Genomic DNA, 13268 nt, shown 5'->3' with positions numbered 1-13268 from the left:
GCAGTAAGCTCCCTGACATTAATCTTAACAATGTTTTTTTTTAAAGCTGATTCCAGAGGTAACTGCAATAAAAAAGCAAAATCAAATGAGACTACCACAAACTAAAAAGCTTCTGCACAGCAAAGGAAACCATCAACAAAATGAAAAGACAACCTACTGAATGACAGAAGTATTTGCAAATCATATATCCTATATGGGGTTAATATCCAAGATATATAAAGTCATAAAACCCAAAAACAAACAAAATATAAACAGTCTGATTAAAGAATAAGCAGAGGACCTAAATAGACTCTTTTTAAAAATGACATACAGATGCCCACCAGCACAGGAAAAGATATTTAACATCACTCATCATCAGAGAAATGCAAATCAAAACTATAATGTGATTATTACCTTACACCTGTCAGAATGGCTATTAGCAGAAAGAAATAAGTGTTGGTGTGTGGACAAAAGGGAATCCTCATGCAGTGGTGGTGAGAATATAAATTGGTGCAGCCACAATGGAAAACAGTATGGAAGCTCTCAAAAATTTTTAAAAAATCACATGATCCAGCAGTTTCACTTCTGGGTATCAACCAAAGAAAACAAAAGCGCTAATTTGAAAAGATATATAAATGTAGCATTATTTATAATAATCAAGATATGGAAATAACCTATGTCCATCAATGGATGAGTGGATAGAGAAAATGTGGTATGTAAGTACAACAGAATGTTGCTCAGCCATAAAGATAATCTTGCCATTTGTGACAATTTGGATGGACCTTGAGGGTATTACACTAACTGAAATAAGTCAGAGAAAGACCATTATCTTTGATTTCACTTATATGTGGAATCTCAAAAACAAAACAAATAAACAAAACAAAACCCAAATTCATAGATATAGAGAACCAATTAGTGGTTGCCAGACGAGAGGGGAGAAGGAGTGGAGGTGTGAAATGAGTGAAGAGGATCAAGAAGTACAAACTTCCAGTTATAAAATAAGTAATGGGGATTTACATACAGGATGGGGAATATAGTCAATAATAGCGTATTAACTTTGTATGGTAAATAGATAGTAACTAGACTTATTGAGGTCATCATTTCACAATGTATACAAAGGTCAAATTGCTATGTTGTGCACCTGAAACTAATATCATAATGTATGTCAATTATACCTCAATAAAATTTTTAAAAAGACAATCACATAAATGCAGTAGAAATAGACATAAGTAATTTTAGGAAACAGCGTCTGACTAGATATTATAAGGCTAAGGACAAAAAATATTTATATCCAAATCCGTACTGTAGTAAGTAAATGTGTTGTTCACAGGGGTGCAGGTTAACAATTCTGAGACTACTTTATTTGTATACTAGGGTTGAAAGAATAAGTAAATATACTATAGATAATGAGAACCAGGTTTCTTTTTGTTGGAGAAAGCAATTATGAATAAGGAAAGGAGAAAGGCTAGAATAACTACTGTGCTAATCAGAAGGGAGATTCTCTTGGGTAGGCCTGACCTAATCAGGTGAGCCCCAAAATGACAAAGAGCAGTTGAAGCCACTGTTCTGTGGATATCAGGGAAACAGACTGCTATGTTGTGGAAAGGATCAAGTGGCAGGGAATGTCAGCAATCTCTGAGAGATATGAGCATTAGTCTTCGAACTATGAGAACATGCACTCTACCAACTTAAATGAGCTTAGAAGAGGACCCCAAGATTCAGATGAGAATATATTCCAGACAACACCTGGATTTCAGCCTTGTGAGACCAAGCAGTCAATCCAGCTATAAACCATGTTTGGATTTCTGACCAACAGAAACCGTGAGGTAATCAACAGATGTTTTTAGCCACTAAATTTGTGGTAATTTGTTACATAGCAACAGAAAACTAATATAATAAATGAGCAGTAGTCTTTAAAATTGTCAAGGTCATGAAAGACAGGAAAAGTGAAAAACTATTACAGATTGGAGGAGATTAAGGAAACATAACAACTAAATGCAGTTTGTATTCCTGAAACAGAAAACATGTTAATGGAAAAAACTCATGTGATCTGAATAAATACTATAGTTAACATATTGTACCAAGGCTAATTTCTTCATTTTGATAATTGTTCCATGATTATTTAAGATGTTAACTTAAAGAGAAATCAGTAAAGGGTATACAGGAATTCTCTTTACTATTTTTTGCAACTCTTATATATCTAAATTTATCTCAAAAATTGTCTCTAAATATTATTTCCATTAGATGATAACAGTGCTCTTTGGTACAATGGCTGATTCCGGGTGTGAAGCCAGAAATTTACAAGATGAGTCTTGTATTCACCAGAGGAAAAGAACAAATAGGATAATGAATCAGCTCAAGTGATTCCTAAAATCTGAGAGTAGAAAGCCAGAGACCCAGAGAGGCCTGGGTGGCTCAGTCGGTTAAGCATCCAACTTTGGCTCAGGTCATGATCTCACAGTTCATGGGTTTGAGCCCCGCATCGGGCTCTGTGCTGACAGCTCAGAACCTGGAGCCTGCTTTGGATTCTGTGTCTCCCTCTCTCTGTCTCTCCTCCACTCATGTTCTGTCTCTCTCTGTCTCTCAAAAATAAATAAACGTTAAAGAAAAATTTCTTTTTAAATAAATAAAGGATGAGGAAGAGACTATTTTAGATTAGAGGTACCTAACAGACATAACAACCAAATATACTATATGAACCTTGTTCGGATCCTGATTAAAACAAACCAACTGTAAAAGCAGACTTTGACATAATCCCCAAAACTTGATTATGGGATGGCATTAAATGATACCTAGAATTTACTGTTAATTCTATTATGTGAGATAATGGCATTGTTCTGCTACTATGTTAGAAAATATCTGTATTTTGTAAAATGCATCTGATATCTAGGATTTTCTTTAAAATTAAAGAAAAAAATAAGAATAAAAATAGGAAAAAAAATCTAATCCCTAGGATCTTATTGCTCAGAGTTGAAAATCATGTCTAAGCTTTATGAAATTGAAATTCAGAGGGATGGATATCATTTTTAAAAGTTGCTTTTGCCATTCCCCACAATATCCTGCAAAATGTTGAACATAAAGCAGGAACTCAATAAATAGTGAAATATCAGAACACCTTTTTCACATTTATGACAACTTGTTTCTTATTGGTTTCCCTTTTTTACCACCTTCACCCTGTAAAATATTTAGAAGTTTCCATTGAAAAATTATCTCCATATTTTAGGAGTTATATATATGTACTGTACCTGAATTCAAGTCAGTATTTCAAAAATCAAAAATACAAGTAAATTCAAATCTAATACATACATGTTCATTTTCTACCACTGAACAATGAACATGTTTAATATCAGTAAATTCAAAAAAGGTAATCTGAAATTTTTTCTTTTGAATTTTATGGAATGCAACTGAATTTTACTTATATGAGCAAAACTCAGTAATTATGGATTTCATGTTTATGAAAAAAACGAGAAAACCTGTGTCTTACTCTGTTCCAGGTACTTTTCCAAGTGCTTTGCATGTATTAAATCATTAACTATTAAAACAATCCTACAAAGTGGGTACTATTATAATTCCTGTTTTATAGATGAGGCAGCAAGTAAAATCATGGTTCAACAGCTTATATACAGCAATACTAGGATTTAAAGACATAACAGTCTAACTCCAAAAACCCAGTTCTTTACCACTACACTGGACTGACATACAATGAGGCATACTTTATCTGATGCTGTTATCTATTCAATTCCAGTATCAGTAGTTGATTTTTATCATTTCCAAGGAGAAAATGAAGGGAAAAAAATGATGTAAGAATGAATAGTAAAATGTACCTTTTGAATGGCCTCTTCCATATCCAACTCAAATTGTTCATTCTGTAATAATCTGAGGAATCTCCTGCGCTCCACACGGTCATCATTTTCGTTCTGCACCATTTGGTCCCTGACTTGATTCTGTATCTTTCTTAGTGATTGGACATGCAATTTCTTGCAGTAGTTTACATCTACTAATTTCTGATGTCTTTCACTGAAGTTCATAGCTCTCCTTTTAGAAGCCTATAATGAAAAAAAAGAAAAGTATGCATACTTTGATATTCCAAAATCTAATTTTTAAAAGAATACTGCTGTGGAGTGCCTGGGTGGCTCAGAGGGTTATGCACCACTCTTGATTTCCGCTCAGGTCATTATCTCCCAGTCCTGGGATTGAGCCCCGCTAAGGAATTGAGCCCGGCTGAGCGTGGAGCCTGCTTGGGGTTCTCTCTCTCCCTTTCTTTCTGCCCTCCCCCACTTGTGCTCCCTCGCTCTCAAAATAAATAAATAAACTTTAAAAGTATACTGATGTAAGCTCCCATTACAAAAATAGGGAACACTAATAAAAACAAAGGACCTTTGGCCCCCTTCCTAAATTCAGAGAAATAAAAAAAAGTACGCGTGGTAGCTAATATATTGATATATCAGTAAACTTTTATTACTCCCCATTTTATAGATGAAGAATAAAAAGTAAAAGCAACTTTACCCAGGATTCCTCAGCTTAAATATGCCGCAGTACTAAGATTCAAAGACCGGTAGTCAAGCTCTGTAGAACTAGCTTTTAGCGCAATACAGGGAATTCCTCCTTCCCCATTCCACCCCCTCTCCCTTACCCCTTGGCCATCAAGTTCCGTTGAGAAACTGGTCAGGTTTTCCTAATATAGATTTAACAGGTCGGGCCGCTGCTACTTAATTCATTCACTCTCTCCTGGAGTTTTCTTCCCCCAGTTATTCGTTCAACGTTCTTAATCTTTTCCCAAATTTCCACAATATGAGAAAAAAGATATTTACTGGGCAGATCTAATAACAGCCAGAAATTTGAGAAAAGGCTGGAAGCCACCGTGTTCGTTGCTTAAACAATAGCACAGGAGGCCTCTGAAAGCAAATTGTACGAGTTTCCCACTTTAATTCTCAGATTAGGCACTTCAAATCCTTTTTAGGTGCAAGCTGGCTCTAAACTACAATTAAACCAATAGATAAACAAGTAGTTTCCAGACCCCCAACCGGCTTACCATCTTGGCAGATGAAAATCCCCCTCTCGTGCTCCAGCGGCCACCACCTCCCGCTTCCAAAGCAGAGGCTCAGCTCTCTGATGTTGATGCGGTTTCCTGGCAACTGCCGCCAAAGAGGGTCCCACCTACCGGCGCAGGGCGCAGTCTCTCATTGGACGCAGGAAGAGCCAATGGGCATTGAGCTTCTTGGAAGGCTGGCAGAGGGGCTACTTCTCCAGCTCTAATTAACAGGCGGGAAGTTCAGATTCTGTATCCAGGCGCGAGCTCTTTGTAGTCTTTTAGGGCGCTCACGATTTCCCTCAAGCGGCTAAATTGTGTGATTTGGGTGGGTTTGGGAGCCAAGGGGAAGCTGTGGAAACTTTACACAGAAATACGCAAACTCCTATTCCATGGGGCCAAAGTCACTTTCCACGCATAGAACATACTGTGCCCTCAAAGCCCGTTCTGCCTGCGTTGATGACTGCCTTCACCTTTAGCAGTGGGAGGCACGGCCACCGTCTCCCTAGCTGGGTAACTGTGAGGCACTGCGGGTGGCATGTCCTTCCAGCGCCCTTCACCTCACACCCCGCAGACGCTGTTGGTAAACTGTGGTAATAAAATGCATGGGCCACACAGAGCTTTCTCCGCTGTGGAATACCTGGTCCAGGTATCGATGAGCCAGCATACAGATGATGGCAGGATGTGATCAGGTTTATTTTACTGGCAGTTACACACTACAGTCCATTTTAAATGGAAGAATTTAAGAACAAGAATGGGTCAGAAAAATTAGTCAAAGATTATAGAGATGACAGAGAAGTCCCTAAAAAAAATGAGGCGCCTGCGTGACTCAGTGGGTTAGGCATCTGACTTAAGCTCAGGTCATGATCTTGGGGTTTGTGAGTATGAGCTGATAGCTCATAGCCTGGAGCCTGCTTCAGATTCCGTGTCTCCCTCCCACTCTGCCCCTCCCCTACTTGCGCTCTCCCTCTCACTCTCTCCCTCTCTATCTCTCTCAAAAATAATACTAAAAAAAAAAATTAAACGTAGTGTGGGAACTCGACTTAGTTTGTGCTAGCTAATTTGAAGCCCATCATGTGCAGCAATATTGTGCTTAAAGATTAATAACCAAAAGGACTTCCAGTTCTAGCTCCAAAATGTAAAAGCTTGGAAGTTATCACTTGTCCTTACTATCAGAAAAATTTCAACAAACTAAAAACTAATGATTTTTCTTGGACTCATCAAAGAACTGAGGTCACAGGGCAACCTACAACCCTGAAATCTGGAGAGGTGAGTCCAGGGGGTAACAGCCAAGACCTACTTATCTAGAGCAGGAGCCTCTGAAGCCATAAACAAGGAATACTTGAATACTAATTTTGATTAATTGTTGGAAACTGAGCACAGACTGGCGTGAGTTAAACTACCCGGGGTTTGCAGTCTTGGGAGCCCCAACACTTGCATGGGTTTTGCTTTGACGAACTCCAGCAAGTTCTCACCATGAAAAACCAAGAAAGATATCTTGTGGCTCCAGGAAGCAGATAAGATTAATAATTATTATCAAATATATCTAGAGCCTTCTCCTTAATAAAGGCCTACTTCCCAGAAGAAAAGATTGTACCAAAGCTATATCCCACCCAAGGCAAGGACAGTTCTCTGACTATAGCTTCCTCCAGCCTGCCAGTCTCTCCTAAGTAGAGAGGAGGAAGCTAAGAAACACTTGTGAAGGTCACAGCCCAAAGAGGTTTAAAGAGGCTTAAATATAAAATTATGGAATTCTTCCCACACTTAACATTGAGTACAGATGAAAGCACTGCAAAATCACATACTAACAAGGAATTCTTAGGGAAATCCAAAGACAACAGGAGACAGAAACAAAAATACTAGAGGTATTTGAAACCTCTAGAACAAACAGCTACAGCAAACATGAAGCACAGCCCAACTCCCAGCCATGTAATAAAAAACTCACATTAAGCGCTATTTACCTCAATTCCTGTTACCCAATATAACACAGCCAGTTTCAACAAAAAACAACAAGGCTAAAGGCAAGGAAACAGTCAGTTTGAAAGGCAAAGCAAGCATCAGAACTAGACTCAACCAGATTGGGAGAAACAGAACAGATTGGGAGATTATTAAACAGTAATATAACTATGATTAATATGCTAAAGGAGCTGATGAAAAATATTGACAACATACAAGAATAGATGGGTGATGTAATCAGATAAATGGAAACTCAAAGAATCCAAAGAAAATTTTAGAAATAAGAAACACTGTAACAAATGAGGAATGCCTTTGACAAGCTTATTGTAGACTGGACAACACCGTGGAGAGGATCATTGAGCCTGAAGATATGTCAGTAGAAACTTCCCAAACTGAAATGCAAGGAATAGATAATCCTATTGGGCTTGTAGACCTCACCTTAGAATCAAATTGTTTTCTACAATAGAAAAGGGCATGTGTGTGTGTGTGTGTGTGTGTGTGTGTGTGTGTGTGTGTGTTGAGGGGATGGTAATTGTCAAGGTTTCTATTTTTTGGGAGATCATATAAACCCAGTTACCACAAAAGTCGAATTGGCCACATGTGTACAGTGCAAAACATTTTGAAAACATTCAATTTTGTTTGTCTAGAACTTCCACAAGAATTCTACAAAAAGCACAGCTTATGTATAGCTTCTCATAAAGTAGCCTCTAATTAAAATTTCGTTGGTTGGGCTGTCAGCAGGAATTTTTGTTTTGTTTTGAACAATGATTAGTGCCTGGCACATAATAGGTGATAAATAAATATTTGTTAAATTAACAAATGATTGAAATTATGGTACTGTTATACACATAGGAAAAAGCTCTACCCAGATAACTTTGAAGAAATATATTGCTCTTCATCATTTAAAGTTTTATCAAATTTACTTACATTTTCAAAGAGCAAACTTTTGGCTTTATTAATTTCTCTCTCTCTCTCTCTCTCTCTCTCTATATATATATATATATATATATATATATATATATACACATATATATGTATATATATTTTTTTTTCCATTTTAATTGTTTGCTGCTCTTACCATCATTATTTTCTTCCCAGCTTGCTTTGGGTTTAATTTGCTTTTCTCTTTATAGTTTCATAAGGTGGAAGTTTAAATCTTTAACACCATTCTTCTTTTCAAATATAAATGTATAATATAAATTTCTCTCTAAGCCTTGCTTTAGCTGCTTCCCACAGATTTTGATATATGGTGATTTCTCATTCATTCAGTTCAAAATATCAAAGACTTTTTCTTTGACTTATGAATTATTTAAACATGCTTTGTTAGCCATTTCCAGGCATCTTTTTGTTATTGATTTCTAGTTGATTCCATTATGGTAAAAAAATGTACCTGTATGACTTCAAATCTTTTGAGTTGTAGAGATTTATTTTATTCAGCAGAATATGGTCTATTTTGGTGACTGTTTCATGTGTCCTTGAAAAGAATATGTATTCAGGTACTTTGGGTGAGGTATTCTATAAACATCGCAAAGGTCAAGTTGGTTGAGAATGGCTTTCATCCAATGCCAAGGAAATTCCATGTCCTTACAGTATTTCTATTTTATCAATTACTGTGAGAAGTGTTGAGGTCATCAAGTATAATTGTGGATTTGCTTATCCTTTTGCTGCATGTCTTTTAAAGTATTATTGTTAAGTGTGTATATCTTTAGGATTAAGGTATATACATTAACATTTTGACATTAACATTTCAAACACCCTTATTTTCCCCTGGTAATTATTCTTTATTCTTTTTAAAAATTTTTTAATATTTATTTATTTTGAGAGAGAGAGAGAGAGAGAGAAAGAATATCACAAGCAGGCTCCATGCTGCCAGCACAGGGCCTGATGCAGGGCTCGAACTCATGAACTTTGAGATTGTGACCTGAGCCAAAATCATGAGTCAGACACTTACCTGACTGAGCCACCTAGGCACCCCAGTAATACTCTTTTTCTGAAGTCTTGTTGCCATTAATGTAGCCACCCCAGCTTTCTTATAACTAATGTTTACATGGCATGTATTTCTCTATGTTTTTACTTTTCTAATTTTCTATCTAATGTATCTGCATATTTATATTTAAAATGACTTTCCTACAGATATCATTGAGCATTATTTTCTTATTCAATTGAATAATCTCCATCTTTTTTTAAATTTAAGTATAATTAACATATAATGTTATACTAGTTTCAGCTGTAGAATACAGTGAGCCAAAAATTGTATACATTTCTCAATACTCATCAAGAAAAGAGTACTCTTAATCCCCTTTATCTAGTTCACCCAGCCCCCCACCCCTCTCTGGCCGGTTCCCCTCTGGCAACCACCAGTTTGTTCTCTGTATTTAAGAGTCTGATTTTTTTTCTTTTTTTTTTCTTTGTTCATTTGTTTTGTTTTATCACTAATCATCAGGGAAATAAAAATGAAAACCACAATGAGATATCATTTTGTATCTGTCAGAATGTCTAAAATCAAAAACACAAGAAATAACAAGTATTGTTGAGGATGTGAAGGAAAAGGAACCTTCGTACACTATTGGTACAAATGCAAATTGGTACAGCCACTGTGGGAAACAGTATGGAGTTTCCTCAAAATTATTAAAGACAGAATTAGCATATGATCCACTAATTCTACTACTGGGTATTTACCCCCCCCCCCAAAAAAAACCCAAAAACACTAGTTTGAAAAGAAATATGCACCCCTATGCTTATTACACATTATTTACAATAGCCAAGATATAGAAGCAACACAAGTGCCCATCCATAGATGAATGAATAAAGAAGAGGTGGTAAATATGTACAATGGAGTTATTACTCGGCCATAAAAAAGAATGAAATCAGGGGTGCTTGGGTGGCTTGGTCGGTTAAGCATCCGAATTCGGCTCAGGTCATGATCTCACGGTCGGTGAGTTCAAGCCCCGCGTCGGGCTCTGTGCTGACCGCTCAGAGCCTGGAGCCTGTTTCGGATTCTGTGTCTCCCTCTCTCTCTGCCCCTCCCCTGTTCATTCTCTGTCTCTCTCTGTCTCAAAAATAAATAAACGTTAAAAAAAATTAAAAAAAAAAAGAATGAAATCTTGCCATTTGCCACAATATGGATGAACCTAGAGGGTATGTTTGAGTGAAGTCAGTCGGAGAAAGACAAATAGCATATGATTTCACTCATATGTTTAATTTAAGAAAAATTTAAGAAAGTCTCCATCTTTTAATTGCTAGGTTTATGCCATTTACATATCAGTAATGAGATGTATGGATTAAAATATACACTTATGCTAATTTTAAAATATTTGTTGCATACGTTTTTTATTTTCTCTTCTTTTTTGGTCTTCTTTTTTTATTATTTGTGATTTCATTTTATTTTCACTATTGACTTGTTATTTATACCTCTTAAATGTTTGTGATTGCCCTAAGCTTTACTATTTATATATTATTCAAATACTGTAACTCTGCCTCAGTTGTTGTGTGTAAACCTTAGAACAGTATAATTTCAATTCTTCCATCCCATATCTTGTGCTGTTACCATACATTTTAAATTACATAAATCCACAATACATATGTTAGATTGTTGGATATTGTTTCAAAATTCTCAAGTGCTCTGTTTTTTGTTTTCTCCGATATTTTTCAGTCTTTCATTTTGGGTAATTCTTATTAATATATCCTCAAATTCGCTGACTCTTTTCCTCAGCTATGTTGTCTTTTGTTGAAACTGTCAAAGTTCATTTGTTTTATTTTTATCTAGAATTTCCATTCAACTCTTATAGTTTCCATCTTCTCAGCTAAAATTATCCAAGTTTTCATGTATATTGTCTACCTATTCTGTTAGGGTCTTTAATATATTAATCATAGTATTTAAATTTTTCTGAGTTTCACCATTTGGGCCATGTATGAATTTTGTTCTGTTGATAGGTTCATCTTTATACACCTTTTACAATGTTGTTCCTTGAATTTTGGTGGATGTCATAGTTCTGGATTGAATACCAGACATCACATGTAAGGCAGTAGAGACTGAGGTAAATCATATTTAGGCCTGGAAATAAGCATACAACATCAGTGTAGGAGGTTGAGCCTAGGTAGTCAGGAGCTGAGCTGGATTTGAACTTCGTGTTGCTATGGTTATGTGGTTCCAGTACACCATTATCTTCAAATTTCTCTAGCATTATCTTTTGCTTAATGGTGGAAGCTAGTTTTCCAAAAGGCTTCTCTCAGTGTTCCTGGTTCATCTTTAGCTTAAGGCCTTCCCTGTGATTCTGGCATGCCAAAGCTTGTCTCTCTCCACCTTCTGGTTCCTGCCCTCCCAGGAGACTGCTGTTTTTTGTTGCTAAGGCTAGCTTGCCAGGTAGTGGGAAGAGGGGCTTCTCTGTTACCCTGGTCCAGTCTCAGTGTTAGGTGGGTTCTGGCACACTAGTTGTGTGTGTGTGTGTGTGGGGGGGGGTCTCATAAACTGATAAAACTTCTCTTAATGGTAAGTACTGGCTGTTTTCTTATTGCTTTTAAAGAAAATCTAGAACCCTTCACCTGGCTGTAAAGGCTGTATGTTTATCTCTTCAGATTTCTTCAAACTTCAGCCAAAATTGACTTCTTTGAGCTCCTTCCTGCAAGAAGGCCTTTATATGTGTGGGTCTCTGCCCTTAATAAGAGGTTGTGATGACTGAAAGCCCACCAGCCATCTTGTCAATGAGATAACACATGCTCTGGATGGCAGAAGAGAAAAATGGAAGGAGCCTTGGTTATTTATGACCACAGAGCTACAATATCAGGTTGGGCTGCCTAATGCTATATGAAAGAAAAATAAATTCCTCATTTGTCTAAGCCTCTGTGTCCTCTTCTTCACTCCGGATTCTTCTTATTATTAGTCAGATGCAATTCCTAAATGATACAAACCACCATCTCTATTTAATCTCATGGGTGAAAATGATTAAGAAAAACAAAACTTTTTATAGCATTCATTGCCTTTTAAAATCAATATTTGATTTTGAAGATTAACAGGCAGAGTGGAAAACCTCCGATTTCCTTTCTCCCATTTTCCTCTCTCCCTTATCTTATAGAAGCTACTAATTAGTTCCTTTCCCATAATTCCTGTGCTCAGAGTCTTGATCACAACTTTTGATTCTTGTGTTGTTGTTTTTTTAATTTAATTTACATCCAAGTTAGTTAGCTTACAGTGCAACAATTATTTCAGGGGTAGATTCCTTAGTGCCCCTTACCTATTTAGCCCACCCCCCTCCCACAACCCCTCCAGTAACCCTCTGTTTGTTTTCCATATTTAAGAGTCTCTTATGTTTTGTCCCCCTCCCTGTTTTATATTATTTTTGCTTCTCTTCCCTTGTGTTCATCTGTTCTATGCCTTAAAGTCCTCATATGAGTGAAGTCATATGATATTTGTCTTTCTCTGACTAATTTCACTTAGCCTAATACCCTCTAGTCCCATCCACATAGTTGCAAATGGCAAGGTTTCATTCTTTTTGATTGCCGAGTAATACTCCATTGTGTGTGTGTGTGTGTGTGTGTGTGTGTGTGTGTGTGTGTATACATACATATATATGTGTATATATATATATATATACCACATCTTCTTTATCCATTCATCCATCAGTGGACATTTGGGCTCTTTCCATACTTTGGCTATTGTTGATAATGCTGCTATAAACATTGGGGTGCATGTGCCCCTTCGAAACAGCATACCTGTATCCCTTGGATAAGTACCTAGCAGTGCAATTGCTGAGTCCTAGGGTAGTTCTATTTTCAGTTTTTTGAGGAACCTCCATACTGTTTTCCAGAGTGGCTGCACCAGTTTGCATTCCCATCAGCAGTGCAAAAGAGATCCTCTTTCTCCACATCCTTGCCAACATCTGTTGTTGCCTGAGTTGTTAATGTTAGCCATTTTGACAGGTGTGAGGTGGTATCTCATTGTGGTTTTGATTTGTATTTCCCTGGTGATGAGTGATGTTGAGCATTTTTCATGTGTCGGTTGGCCATCTGGATGTCTTCTTTGGAGAAGTGTCTATTCGTATCTTTTGCCCATTTCTTCACTGGATTCTTTGTTTTTTGGGTGTTGAGTTTGATATATTCTTTATAGATTTTTGGATACTAACCCTTCATCTGATATGTCGTTTGCAAATATCTTCCCCATTCCATCGGTTGCCTTTTAGTTTTGCTGATTGTTTCCTTCCCTGTGCAGAAGCTTTTTATTTTGATGAGGTCCCAGTAGTTCATTTTTGCTTTTGTTTCCCTTGCCTCTGGAGATGTGGTGAGTAAGAGTTGCTGCAGCCAAGATTAC

General features: G+C 36.9%; 1 protein-coding gene across 1 annotated transcript in view; it reads right to left on the bottom strand.

Moving 5' to 3' along the window:
* The window catches only part of MNS1 (meiosis specific nuclear structural 1), a 47767-nt gene extending 42631 nt beyond the window's left edge, over positions 1-5136 (bottom strand). Inside the window, exons 1-2 of the mRNA XM_060618449.3 lie at positions 5012-5136; positions 3804-4025 (exon numbers count right to left, since the gene is read on the bottom strand). Of these exons, the coding sequence (XP_060474432.3) occupies positions 3804-4025; positions 5012-5014 (225 nt within the window). The 5' untranslated portion in view covers positions 5015-5136. The remainder of the gene's footprint in view (positions 1-3803; positions 4026-5011) is intronic.
* Between the last annotated feature and the right edge of the window lie 8132 nt (positions 5137-13268).

Source organism: Panthera onca, chromosome B3 (assembly GCF_046562875.1).
Source record: "Panthera onca isolate mPanOnc1 chromosome B3, mPanOnc1 haplotype 2, whole genome shotgun sequence".
In the NCBI taxonomy this organism is placed as follows: Eukaryota; Metazoa; Chordata; class Mammalia; order Carnivora; family Felidae; genus Panthera; species Panthera onca.
Note: the sequence above shows the minus strand (reverse complement) of the source record. Positions and strands in the feature narration are given on the sequence as shown.